This window comes from Chamaea fasciata, unplaced genomic scaffold (genome assembly GCF_029207755.1).
Source record: "Chamaea fasciata isolate MVZ Bird 193981 ecotype frontalis unplaced genomic scaffold, bChaFas1.0.hap1 SCAF_42, whole genome shotgun sequence".
NCBI classification, from domain to species: domain Eukaryota; kingdom Metazoa; phylum Chordata; class Aves; order Passeriformes; family Sylviidae; genus Chamaea; species Chamaea fasciata.
The window spans coordinates 1324437-1337715 of record NW_027094127.1 but is presented as its reverse complement, the minus strand read 5'-3'; the positions used below and the strand labels follow the sequence as shown (position 1 = coordinate 1337715).

At 51.2% G+C, this 13279-nt stretch overlaps 1 protein-coding gene across 1 annotated transcript; it reads right to left on the bottom strand.

Annotated features, from left to right (window-relative positions):
• Window positions 1-1325: 1325 nt before the first annotated feature.
• Window positions 1326-12273, bottom strand: LOC136303901 (serine/threonine-protein kinase PAK 3-like). The gene is made up of 10 exons (XM_066207601.1): window positions 12195-12273; window positions 11775-11812; window positions 11208-11330; window positions 10290-10631; window positions 7220-7332; window positions 6464-6581; window positions 5521-5620; window positions 4878-5074; window positions 2778-2915; window positions 1326-1409 (listed from the first exon to the last, which is right to left on the bottom strand). Exons 1-10 carry the CDS (start codon window positions 12271-12273, stop codon window positions 1326-1328), a joined length of 1332 nt encoding a protein of 443 aa, XP_066063698.1.
• Between the last annotated feature and the right edge of the window lie 1006 nt (window positions 12274-13279).

Genomic DNA, 13279 nt, shown 5'->3' with positions numbered 1-13279 from the left:
ATTGTTGGTTCTAGGTACTGTTATTTATGGCTTGGATTTGTTCTAGTTAATTTGTTGGCTTTTGCTGGGAGCTGGGAGAGGGGCCAGCTTGAAGCCCAGACCAAAAGGGAAGTAGTAGAAGAGGGGAGGGGACAGAAAGGTAGGCAGTCAGGAGAGAATAAAAGTTCCCCAGTACCCAGCCAAAGGGAAAGGGCACATGGTTCACCCTGGGCTGGGAAAGGCAATAAAAAGCAGCATTCCATTGCAGTGGGTGTGTGTGTTTGGCCCTTGGGGCAAGCTGTCCCTGCCGCCCGCCAACCTCGGTTCCCTCGGCAGAAGCGCCGTGCCTGGAGGACACTACTCTGTGCTGGAGCCTGCGGAGCAGCCCGGCTCCCTCCCCTGTGCCCGGAGTGCTGCACACACTGCTCCCCTTTGCCAGGAGTTCCAGGGCAGCCGGCACAAGAGTGGGAATCCTCAGCCAGGCCTGCAGCCCTCGGCTGCCGTTTGCCTTTCTCTGCTCCTGTGCAGACTGCAGACGGCCGATGCCACCCGTCTGTGCTGTGCCCAGCTGGGCTACGCTTCCCCTCGGGAGCGGCCGGCTGCCAGCCGGGCTCTGAGAGCGGAGCATTCGCCTGCTCCCAGGCTACAAGGGCCTCCTTGCAGCCTGCCTCTGCCCAGGCTCAGGCTGCTCCGGGCTCTGCCAGGGGCCTCCGCCCTGGGCGAGACTGCGTCCGCTCTCACCTCACAGACGCTGACAGCTCTGCACCAGAGGAAACCTCTCAGAGCATTCTCACTGATCTTGCTGATTTCTCACTTGAGCAAGACTCTCCTGCAGCCAAAGAGATTGCACTTCGGGATACAAATCCAAATGGCACGAACCCAAACGCTCTTGAGCCACAGCTGAAGACCTGCATGTGCACAGGATCTTTTGGCTGCCCCACTCCTCCTTTGGTTTTGCCTGCCAATGCCACTGTCCTTTCTGCCTCAAATTGAAGTACCACAGGTGTGCAAAATACGGTCAGTGGGCCATATTCCAAAGGCACTGTGGTCTGGAGAGGATGACTGAAGCGGAGCCTTCCCCACTTTCAAGGCACACCTAAGAAGCTGTCAATGTCACTCTGCACCTTCAACAGACAACGGAACACTCAGACAGAAAAGCTGCACTTATTGACGGGGTGAGAAAGAACGGAATCTTCCAGATGAGCTTACGTTTCAGCAATTTTATTTCCTCATAACCCTATTCTATATAGATAATATAGAATATCAAACCTATAATCCTACTCTACAAGCCTTCTCTAAGGTGGTTATTGAGATAACCAGTCACTACATGAATGTCACATTCATGTCTACTCCTTCTTCTTTATCTTCTTCACTGCCATGATCAGCGGTGTCAGGGTGAATGCTGAATTTCCTGATCTTACAAACGGATGCTGTCCACAGGAAAGAAAATAAAAAACACAAACCAAAAATCAATGAACCATGACTTTCCAAGCTTAGTGCTTCACAGGCTCAATCAGGGTCCCTCTGGTTTCTAGAAAGAGCCAGAAACACGACCAGTGGGACAATCTGCACCTACAGCTTCGTATGAGGACCTTGGCATCATAGGCAAACCTGGCCCAGAATCCCACTCATCTGTTTATTCTGGTGTCTTCATCTTGATGGGACTTTTGCCCTGCCGCTGCTCTAGAAATTTCCCTGGGGTTTCCTCTTTCCAGGATACCTCTATGACTCACATAGGTCCCTCTCTTTGAAAGACAGGCACTGTGCTGATTTCCACAGGGACACGGAACAGTGCCTACCTTTCCATGCCCTGCCCCTCCTGTGCTGGCTGGCACCTTGCTTCCCAGCAGGGACAGCCGAGCGGCACTGGATCCTGCACTTCCCTCTCTGCCACACAAGCTGGCAGTAAACCCTGGGGCAGTTGCCATCGGCTTGACTGTGCCAGGCAGCAGATGGGGCTGGGACCAGTCACCCTCAGCTGTCCCTGTCTGCGTGGCAGAAACATCCAAGAGTGGAGGGGGGGTACAAACCAGAACCCCTCAGAGGCCCCCAGTGAGCCCTCCACAGCCCCTTCTGCCCACGGCCAAATGCCTGACTGCTTGGCTGGGACTGGTTTCCCATGCTTCCTCCACCACTATTTCATGCCTCTGTTCTCCACATTGCTCTGCTTCAACTCTTTTGCCATTAGATAGAACTGAGCACCCCACCAAATTACAAAACAGGGCAACAGAAACAGTCAGAGGACAGAGCACCTGTCCTCTGAAGACAGGCTGAGAGACCTGGACTTATACAGCCTGAAGAAAGAAGAATGGACCCCAGGGAGACATTATTGCCACCTTCTAAAACTTCAAAGTGGCTTCTGAGGGAAAATAGAAGACTTTTTTACATAGGTCCACTTCCAATAGCAAGTGGGCTAATACTTTTAAACAAAATGGGGATGGAGTCAGAGCAGGTCTAACAACAAACCTGTTTACTCAAAGCATGGTGCAGCACTGGCACAGGTTGCCCTGAGAGCTGGTAGGTGCATTGTCCCTGGAACCATTCAAGGTCAGATGGGACAGGCCTCTGAGCAACCCGATCTCTTCAAAGATGTCCCTGCTCATTGCAGGCCACTTGGACCAGATGAACTTTACAGGTCCCTGCCAGCCCAGGCCACTCTAGGATTCCTCAGCGTTCTCATTTGAAAGCACCAAGTGTGGAAGTGAGGAGGAGGGGAGCTCATCTGATGCCTTGCACTTCAGTGCAGGAGGAGCCCGTCCCTGGGACACTGTTTCCCCTGCGGCCCCTTGGCATTTTACCTGCAGCAGCTCCTTGGCAGACCAGCGCCGTGCCTCGTCTGTCTGCAGGCAGCAGCTCAGGAAGTGACGTGTGCGCGGCAAGAACAGGTTGGGCTGCCACAGCCTTGGTCTCCCTCCAGTGGCTATCAGCAGTTGAGGCTGGAGAAAATGGAAACACCCGGCTCCACCTGCTTCTTTCCCTGGAACTGCAACTGCCCTCCCAGATCCCATTGTTTAAGCTCCACTCTGCAGCGACAGTTTGTGCCCTGGCCGAGAGGCAGAGCTGACTTTCCTGTACCAACAAAAACCCCAATGCCCATGCAGCCACAGATTTCCAACATCCAGCAGATCTTGCTTTGGCAGCTATTTCATTGACTGACGTAGTTAGTGGGAACTCCATCAGCAAAAGCATGTTTCCTTCTCTGAGGATTCACAGCAGCCTGACAGGCTTTTTAGAAGAGGCACTTTGCTAGTCTAACTAACCCTACTATTTCCAAGGATTATTACATGAAAGGCACCTCTGCACTGCTCGTTGGTCCCTTCCGCACATCTGCCATAAAACAAAACTCATCAGGCCTTTTGTCCTGTTCCAGAAAACAATGGGAATTGGAAGAAATGAAAGGAAATCCACCAGGCGTTCCTCGGGGAAGGAAACAAACATTTGGAATCTCCTATTCAACACAGACACAAAAAGATGCCTGCACCAATCTTTTGCCATGAAAATGCCTCTTTGGGCACAGAGGAGACACCTACAGCTCTGTCTGTCCGCAGTCTGCAAGTTTCAGCTTCTTTATGTGGCAAAAGGAAACCTTCTCATGGTCAAATCAGAGGAAGGAGAAGTGCCATCCCTATGATAAGCCAATGCTCATTTGGATACTCGAGTCAATGCACTCATGGTGTGCCCAGCGCAGAAAGTGCCGGGCAGAGAACGGCAAGTTTCGGCAGGCTCTGCGCATGACACCAGGAGGCTTCTGAGCTGGTCTCTGTAAAAATGCCCATCACAATACCAACAGCTCTGTGCTGCTGGCACTGAAATAGATGGTGACCAAAGAGACTTTGTTATTATCTTCTTCAATCCAGAGAAAAATTTCCAAACCTAAACCAGCAAACAAACTCCCCTTGAGTGCAAATACTTATGGCAGCTTGCTTTCCTTTTCTCACACCGCCAGAGGTGAGATCAAAGGGGCTTTGATCGTGTCCCTCTGCAGCTGAGCTCAGCCACTGGGCATGGTGGGGAGCTGCAGTGCTCCCTGTCATTACAACTGTGCAACCCAGGGCTGTCCCTGCTCCCACGGTAAAGGAACAGCAGCGGCGTCAACCGCACCCCTTGGATCCCAGCCACGGGCACCTGACTGCAAGCCCATCAACTTTTTAAAGTACCCAGAAACAGCTCAGGGTCCGGCATACAATTCTAACTGCAGTTGGGGAGCAACACATCCTGAACTTAGAGAGGCCACCCAGACAGATGTCTTGAAAAGCTGAAAATCTGGATAACTCACAGGATTTGGGAAAGATGCTACAGCATGGAGAAAAATTGTTGTGCTGTGGTCAAAAAAGGAAAAAGGAAGCACAACTGCTTTGGGATTTACTTGGTGATTGTTTCTTTTCTCTTTTGATCTTTCTTTTGGCTTTTCTTTTTCTCTATTCTTTTGGCTTTTCTTTTTTTTTTCTTTCCCTTTTTCACTTGCTTTTGCTATTTTTCCTTTTTCTTTTTCTCTGGGGTTTTCCTTGGCTTTTTCCTCTTTTCTTACTTTGTCTATAAAATTGAAACTGCGAAGATTAAACCTCCCTTTCCAAGGGTACTAAGAACATATCTAAACATTCCACAGTAAAATTCCTTTCCTTCAGAGACAGAGCTCCAACATGGTTCAAAAAGCAAATGTCAGGCATGGCTGGAGGGCAAAATGGCAGGTTTCTGAACTGCTTGACCTTCCACTTCCCTTCTGATGCAACCAAAGCTACAGCAGATGCTGATGTGCTGCAGGGGACACTTTTAGGAGGCCACCTTCTAAAAAGAGCTGCAAGTGGTGCCAGCAGATGGCAATGGGATTTTGTCCAATGGCACACACAGCATGGGACAGCTGAGAAAGACAGCGGGATCGGTGAGCATTTGCACCTTACCGAGACAGGAGTTTCATTCCAGGAAGGAACTTCTCCTTCCACCATGTGAATGCCCACGATTCCAAGCGACCAAATGTCTGCTTTGGGGCCATACGGTTGGTCTTTCATAACTTCAGGAGCCATCCACCCAGGTGTCCTGGCCACTGAGCTCTGCCTACTTTGCTCAGGGAGGAGCTGAGCAAAGAGGCCAAAATCAGCTGTGGAGAAAACAACACACAATGAAAACCACCTCAAATTAGGAACCCAAAGAAAAGAATTCCCCGCTCTCAGTCTAAGAATGTGCTCTTGAATCTCCTGGAGCACTGTCCACACTTCCTTTCCTCGGGGCTTAAGCCCAGGAAGTGTGGTATTGGCCACCTGCAAAAAAATGCCAGCTTTCTAAACACTGCTCACAGCAGTGTCCTTTATTCCCCTGAAGCTTTAGATTGTAGCTCTCTCCCTCTGGAAGGGACACAGACCCACGCCACTCTTGACTGCTTGTGGTTCCTTGTCACACCTCTGTGCATGTTGCAATTTTGCCTTCAGCTTGCAACAGGAGCCCCTGCACTCCCACCAGCACCATTTTTGGGGAGCTGGCAGTCACTCAAAGCAGCCCCACGCTCTGCGTGCTTGGAACGCCGCACCTGACTAAGAATACACTGACCCAGCTTGACAGAGCCGTCGCTTCCCAGAAGGATGTTGTGGCTCTTCACATCTCGGTGGATCACGTGCTTCGAGTGAAGAAAATACAATCCTTGCAGGCACTGAGAGAGAAAACAGAAACAGGAGGGCGAAACTTAGGGAAGTGATTTCATCACACAAGAAAGGAAACAGCCTAAAAATTCCCTCTCCAGGGGAATGGGGCGGCATGGCAGAACACAGTGCCAGCGAGAGGAAGAGCTTGCTGCTCCAAGACTAGCAGAGCAGCACCTTTCTAAGGAGAGGCATGCCAGCCTTTGGAAGAGCAGCAGCAACTGCCTTTGTAGACTGCCTTCTGCAAAGCAGCCAGAATGACTGCTGCTGCAGTGCATGTGCTCTCTTCATGCAGAGGTCAAACGAGGGTTGCCAAGAAAGAAAATGTCCCTCCCTTTGCTGTCAAGTTGGATCACTTTTGGCTGGGAGGCTGCATGACAAAGGTTTTATTGCTGGCCTCAGCACAGACTTGGAAGTATCACAGCAGTTCCCTTCCATGAGCAGAGAGCATTTTGGCTGCACTGCTGTCCTTTTCAGCTTAGGACTGTGAGAAATGAATCTCTCTCTTTTGTTTGCACTTTGTTTCAAATCCTGCTGCCACCACCTTGGCTTTTACAGGCAAGGAATGCAGTGCAGACAGGCTTGAGGTAAACATTTAAAGAGGCAAGGCGGAGAAGGGCAGATACAAATACAAGAAACAGAGCGAGAATACAACAGCAGGAGATAAGAGTACAGGATCAGAGTCCAGTGAGTGCAGAGGCCCTGGCAGGCAGTTGTCTTGAGATGCTCTTGCCTGCCCATAGCACACCAGCAATACTGAAACAAAGGCTGGCACATGGAATCACTCCAGTTCTGAGCCCAGTTTCCCAGACCACCCTGCCCAAGGCCTGAGAAGTACAGATGGGATCCCTGACCTCACGACTGATTGCTGCCATCTCGTCTTCAGAAAGGCAGACCTTGCTGATGATTTCACTCAGCGTGCCTCCATCCACGTACTCCATAACCAGCCAGAATTGCTCATTGACAAGGTAGCTGAAAGAAGGAAACAAGGGCATAGACATAAACATGCATGGCTACCTTGGTCTCGTGCTTGATTCTTGTTTCCAGGTCCCTCTGTGACAAGGAGAGAATAAAAGGAATGACATTGCCTCTAGGTTGTGCAGTGTTTGCAGTCTGTCTCAAGGAGAAAGGCAGAGCTGTGAAAAAGGAGATGCCAGCAAGTGAAAAATGCAGTTTAGGAACAGGCCAAATAAAAGACCAGTCAAGCTGCATGTTTCTGGGAAAAAAGCCCCTAGTCTTCCTGCCATGCAAAGCCATGGAAAAGAGGAGACACAATCCAAGGCAAATCCTTGTTTCGTTTATCCACACCTAAGATGATACTTGAAAAAAAATCAAGCCCCAAAACAACATGGCAGCACTGAACTTGCAGGCTGTTGATTTACTTAGATACGATTGATCCAGGTCTTTGAACACTTTTCAAACTACACATGCCAGGCACGACTCATGCAGGCAAGATGCACTCTCTTCCCATCCATGGCAGATGAACAGAGCAATAAGAATCAACCAATAATTAACAGCTCTATTTTCTGCCAGTGACCAAAGTGGGTTTTTACTTTGCGTCTCTGCAAGAGGTAACCAAACATTCATGGGACAGAAGCACAACAACTCACCTGTCTAAAATGTTGACCAGGTTGGGATTCCCATTCATCTTCATGACCAGTAATTCAGAGAAGGTTAATTCCTTCTTCCGCAGTCCTTGGAGATTGATTTTCTTTATGGCCACCTAAAATGACATTGAAAATCAGTCACTTTCCAAGCTGGTGGCAGGAGACCACAACGCTCATGCAGCGCATGGTTTTGGAATGGCACAGCTAAGCTGTGCCAAAGTGCCTTGGGATTAGACCAAGGAGTAATTAGCAACTGACATTCCAACAGCCCATTTCTCTGCTCCTTTGGGGGCCAGTCACAGGACACGTGGTCACTGATATTTTGTCTTGTCCACTTGGTAACAAGGGTGTCTCAGCTATCACCCACAGACCTCTGAGCACACTCTTTGCTGCTCTTTCTGGGATTCAGAAGTAATCCGCCCCTTACTACTCTGTGGCTACCTCTTGGGCTATGGGCAGGGCTTAGGGCTTTTAGGGATGCCTTGCAGCTCTCTCCCTAAGGGCACTTCCTAAGTGCAGCACTGCAGGTGGCTAAGGGAACTACCAGTGACATTCAGATGTATTTGCTGACAGTCAGAAATGAGAACTCAGGACTCAAGCTGTAGCCCCAAAGAGCAGGGAGATGCTCGAGGAGGCACCACCTTTGTTTCAGCAATTCAGCAAGTGAGCAAGTCCTTCAGTGAAGGAGCCACTCCCCTCCTTGCCTTCCTTCTGGCAGCTGAGAAGGACAAAGACTGTCCCAAATGCAACTGGCAGGCTGTCACAAGTCTGTGCTTCTTGTGTCTTTTCAACACAGCTCTAGCCAAAGCTGCAGCTACAGCTGACACAGAGAGGAAAGCCCCCGAGAGCAGCAGAGTCTGTGGGGGCTGTTGACATTTACCTCTCCTCCTGTGGCAGTGTCGAGCGCTCTACAAACCTCTCCAAAAGTCCTAGAAACAAAAGAGCAGCAAAGAAAGGAGAAACCATTTAGACCTTGGAGTGAAAGCCAGCCCAGACTGGAGATCTCTGCTGGAAATGCCTAGAACCTGCAGGATGCAGAAGGGCTCTGTCAGAAGGCAGATGATGCATTTTGCTCTCAAGTGCATGGCCACTGGGCCTGAAGCATTGAGGATTACTGCCTCAGCTCAGAAAGAGAGTTTCTTCTTTCTTCTCGGGTTTCAGTTTCTAAACTGTGCAGTTCTAATCCTGACCATGGAATATTTCCTACAGCAAACTCTTGCAAAGAGAGCTATGATAGGGGCTAGGCTTCCTCTTTCAGGCAAGCAAGATTCTTCTCCCTCTGTTAGTGTGGCCAGCTGATTAGAGATACACAAAAATGCAAAGGAAATTAGCACACAGCTGTCCCACACTTGAGAGACCAGGAGATCTACCAGGTCCTGTTGCCTACTGCAGGCAAGACCTTGGCAGTGTGGAGATGTCTTTGATAACGCCTTCTGGCCAGGCTCACAAATTCTGACTGGTACTGAGAGATGGGACAGTCTAGCCTCAGTGTCTGAACACGTTTGCAGCTGGCCTGACTTCAGACCTGATAGATACTCCACCAGGAAAACACCTGGCCCATGGTTTTGTGGTTGGACTCACCCGCTGCCGATATTTTCGACTTTGATGTATTTTGTCATGGGATTTTCCGTGCTGACAACTGTCCCTGAGGAAAACAAAATTCAAGATGCTGACTTTCAAGCAGAGATCCCAGCTTCCAGGAGACACCTAAAAAGGCAGCCCCGTTGCGTGGGGCTCTGAACCCTTTGTGGTCCGCTGGCTAACAGCAACAACAACAAGCAGACAGACAGACAGACAGACAGCTCTGAAGCACAGATGGCCAGCAGAGACTGATTTTCTACACAAGTTCCTATGGAGAATCCTAACTGTCCCTGTGATATCAGACTGAGGAGGACCACTTGGTCCAGCTACGCTGTCACATGCACACAAGACACCGTCCCTCAGACAAGAAATACACAAGACGTACTCAGTAGCTCCAGGGAGTCCTCCTCGATCAGCTGTTGCTGAGCAGCAGCTGTGTCAGCGCTGCAGATGAACCGACTGCCCGGGCTCACCTTCTCGGCTTGGGGAGCAAAGGCTCTTTGACACAATGATCCTGCTGCAGCAGGTTTAGTGCAAGAGCCTGTGTAGATCTGGGAGAAGAAATGAGTTTGGTTCAGAAACGTGGCTGGCGGAGATGACCCTGAGATGCCGTCCCAAATGCAAGCCCTTAGGAAGATTCTGTCAGCCTGCCACACGCAGGGCTCTTAAAATGGATTTTTTGCACGTCCACTTCTCTTTGACTGGATGGGCCAAAGCCAAAGGCTGGTTTTACTGGAGTTCATGGCCAGATTCATCTTCCATTTCCAGGGATTTTCTGAAGGATGACTGCCACATGGACCATATTCCACTTCTTCCCAAGGACCATATTGCACTTCCTCCCTCTTTTCCCCCTCCAAGGGCTGCAGACACACTTGCAGCTCCCGGTTCAAATGTTCTACCTCCCCCCACGGAGTGCTCTTGTCCTCCACCACGTTCAGGTCATTCTCAACCGGCAGCACTTCTGGTGGAGGCAGTTCCTGTGGCTCACACCAATCCTGGGGCTCCTCCTTCTCAGCCATTTGCAGGAGGCCTTTGCAGGCTGCCTGGCCAGATGTCAACACTTCCACCTCGAGTCAAAGAGAACAAAGCAGTCAGAGGCTACAGCTTGTCCCTGTTAGCCAAGAGTCATCAGCTGTGAGCAAAGGGAAAGAAGAGATTTACAAGGGCTACAGACAGCTTGTTTCCATCCTCCATCTTGGGATCCACGTTCCACTGTTAAAACACCACAAGAAACGAGGAGAGCGAGAAGAGGCCAGCAGGAGTCAGTTTGGATGACTGCTGGCCAAAAGGCCAAAGGACTACTTCCACTGTCCAGGGCAGCAGTCGAGATTCAAGATACCAGGAAATGTCCTTTAGAATGGCTGCCACAGACACTACAGCAGGATGGCCCTCAGAGGCATCACCCCATTTGCCTGCTGCTCTGCAGTGGAAAGGCAAGAAGAGCAGAAAGCACCAGCTTGGTGACTGTGGCAGTTATTGCTGTTTCACTCACTTGCTTTTGAAGATTTTGACGGAGGGCATTGAGTATGTCTCTCATTGTTTTCATTTCTTGCTCCATCCTCTTCTCTTTTGCCTTGACCCTAGCCTCCATTTCCTGCAGCCCTGCTTGCAGCTGTTCCTTGTCATTCTGAAAATAAAGTGAGAGAGGATGTTTCCTCATTGGAGTAGCTTCACCTCTCTCACTCACCTGAGCTTGTTGATGTCCCCTCTGCTGATGGAGATGCATCTCCTCTTGAGGATGAATCTCCATCATGTCTTCTGTGTTCCTCCTCTTCACTGCCTTGATGTCACTCTGAGCTTCAGGCAGCTCTGCTTGTGGCTCTGCCTTGAGATTCTGCACACACAAACGCAGAGCAAGTGACAGGGAGCTGCCATCAGGCTCAGCTTTTTCCTCTTTCAGCCTCAAAATCACATTCGCTCAGCCACTTCTTTCTGTGTCCCTGCCCACCTCTGCTTCCACTGCCAACCTCCTTTCCCAGTGCCAATCTCTGCACGTGACAAGACTGGGCACAACTGGAGTGCCCAAAAGACTCTGTAGAAGTGATGAACGACTCGAGAAAACTACAGAAACTTTCCAGAAGCCAAACACAGGTGTCCCAAGTAGGAAAACAAACAAACAAAATCTCTTGACTTCCAGAAGGAGCCCGTGCGCCCTTGGGCTATAGCTCTGCAGAAGCCAAGGCATAGAGCTTCGCTGAGCCAGATGCTCACGCGGAGCACCAGCCCTTTGGTGACTCAACGTGGCAGATCAAAGCCCATTGCCCAGCTGTCACTGGCTGGGGGGAGACCCTAGGTCCTGGCAGCACTGCAGCACTCAGCATCCTCAGCCAGCAGCAGCGAGAGCTGGCTGGGCAGAAACTTGCACCTCTGCCTTGCACTAAAGACAGCACCCTCCAGAAGTGGCACTTACTGTCTGGGAAAGTTCCAGCTGTGGTGTGACCGCTGCTGGAGGCCTGTGGTCATCTGGCTCCTCGTTGGCCTCTTCTGCAGGAGCAGAGGGAGCCAGAGGAGAGTCTGCTCTTGCTTCTGTGATCTGTGGACAGAGAGGACGGTGAGATACAGGCTCATTTATAAGCTTCCTTCTCTTCAGCCCTCAAACCGCCTGTACTAAGCACAAATCATCGACCTTAAGAGCAATGGGATTCTAAGTCACTCAGACTAAATTCAAATAGGCTGATTCAACTGTGCTGCCAATTGCTCTGAATTAGATTTTCCCCCCTTGGCTACTATGTGGGGGCAACTTTCTCCCTGCAAAACTGGGCTTTTAGCTCTTTTAAAGCTCTGCAATGGAAAATGAGGAAATGGAAAATTAGGAAATAGCCAGTGACGCCTTTGCTCTTGCTGCTGCAGACATGGAAATGGATTTTCTTGCAGCCTGCTCATCTGGTCCTCTGCACTCTACTGCCACAGGCCAAGCTGACAGCTTGCTGCACAATTCTTAAACGCCAGGAACATCAAATGTTCCTTTCTTACTCACCTCAGGATCAGAACCTCTGAACACTCGGCTCAGGTGACCTGCAGTGGGCAAGGGAAAATAAACCAGATTTTTTGAGAACGCTGGAGACAACCAGAGCATTTTTACAGCACCTTCCAAGAAGGCCTCCCAGTCCACATTTTCAAAGTTGTCCCGCTTGACCCAGCAAAGGGAGGAAATGACAGACTCTGCTGCCACACACTCTCTCATGGAGGGAACACAACCCCTGCAGGCTCCCTTGCAAATGCTGCCCGCACAGCCCTGGCTACAGACACCCCCTTTTGAGCTGAACGTGTTGACAGCGCTTCACCCAAGCGGCATCCAAATGGCCTTTCTGTTTCCAAATCAACTCAGTCACTAAGAAAGAGCAGGAAGACATACAAAAGCCCGGTTAGGTGACACCCAGGGGAAACCTCTACTTACGTGCCAGCTGTGTCAGGAAATAGCAGGAATATCCGACTCCATAAACAGAGAAAACTACAGCTGCAAGCTGCCCAATCATTGTGGCAGCTGCTGTGCAAGTTTGCAAACTCTAACACTAAAGAACAGCAAGGCTACTCTCCGTGTTCAGCTGCCCACTGACAAAAGACTCAAGCGCAGGACAAAAGCTCCTGTGCTGAGCAAGCTCAAGAGCTGCTCTGACACCCCTGAGGCCTTCCGTGCACCAAGACAACCTCGGATGTCACCACGACCACGTGGCAACCGTGCCCTGACATCACAAAGCAAATGCTCTGTGATGGTCTGTGAATTGATACAGACCGAGAGACTGATGTCTGTGTAGGCCTAGGCTGCATTTTCACCTCTTTCCCTCCTCGGCTGCCTGTTTCAGCTCTTGTTTTTCCCCCTGTGCCCCCTGTGCCCCCTGTTGCTGTGCCCAGCCCCAGCTGGCGGCCGGGCCGGGCGGAGCAGCAGTTCCAGCCCCGGGTGTCCCTGGAGCGTTGGGAGCTGCCGGTGGCCCCCGGCGCTGTCCCCTGAGGAGCTGCTGAAGGACGGGGAGACACAGGGGGCTGAGGGGGCAGCTCTGCCAGGCCGTGGAACCAATTCCAGAGGCTCCACTTTGGCCACGGCTGCCCTGCCGACCTTGAGGACAGGCAGGGACTGACAGGAGGCAGCGGGGAGAAGCTGAAGGCCACCAGCTCCAGCAGTGAGCAGGGAGCTGCTGCTGCTAGCCCCGAGCCCGGGTGAGGCCGCAGGGCCGGTCAGGCGGGCTGGACTGAGGGTGCCGCGGGGCTTTGGCCCTGGGCCGTGCAGCTGCCCCGGCCGCCACAGCGGCTGTCCTTGGGCAAGGCAGCTCTGCCCGCAGGGCCCGGGAGCTGTGCCCCTCTGAGGATCGTTTCCTGAGGCAAACTCCAACTCTAACCCCGAGCAGGAAGCAGAACCCCTCACAGTGCCTTTGCAGTAGCTTGGAAGGGGAAGGGCCAAGGGAGGAGTTTTGGGGGCAGGAGCCAATACCAAAGCAATAGGGGCAGGGTTCAATGTGGAGTGACAAGGTTTGAGCCAACCAGGCG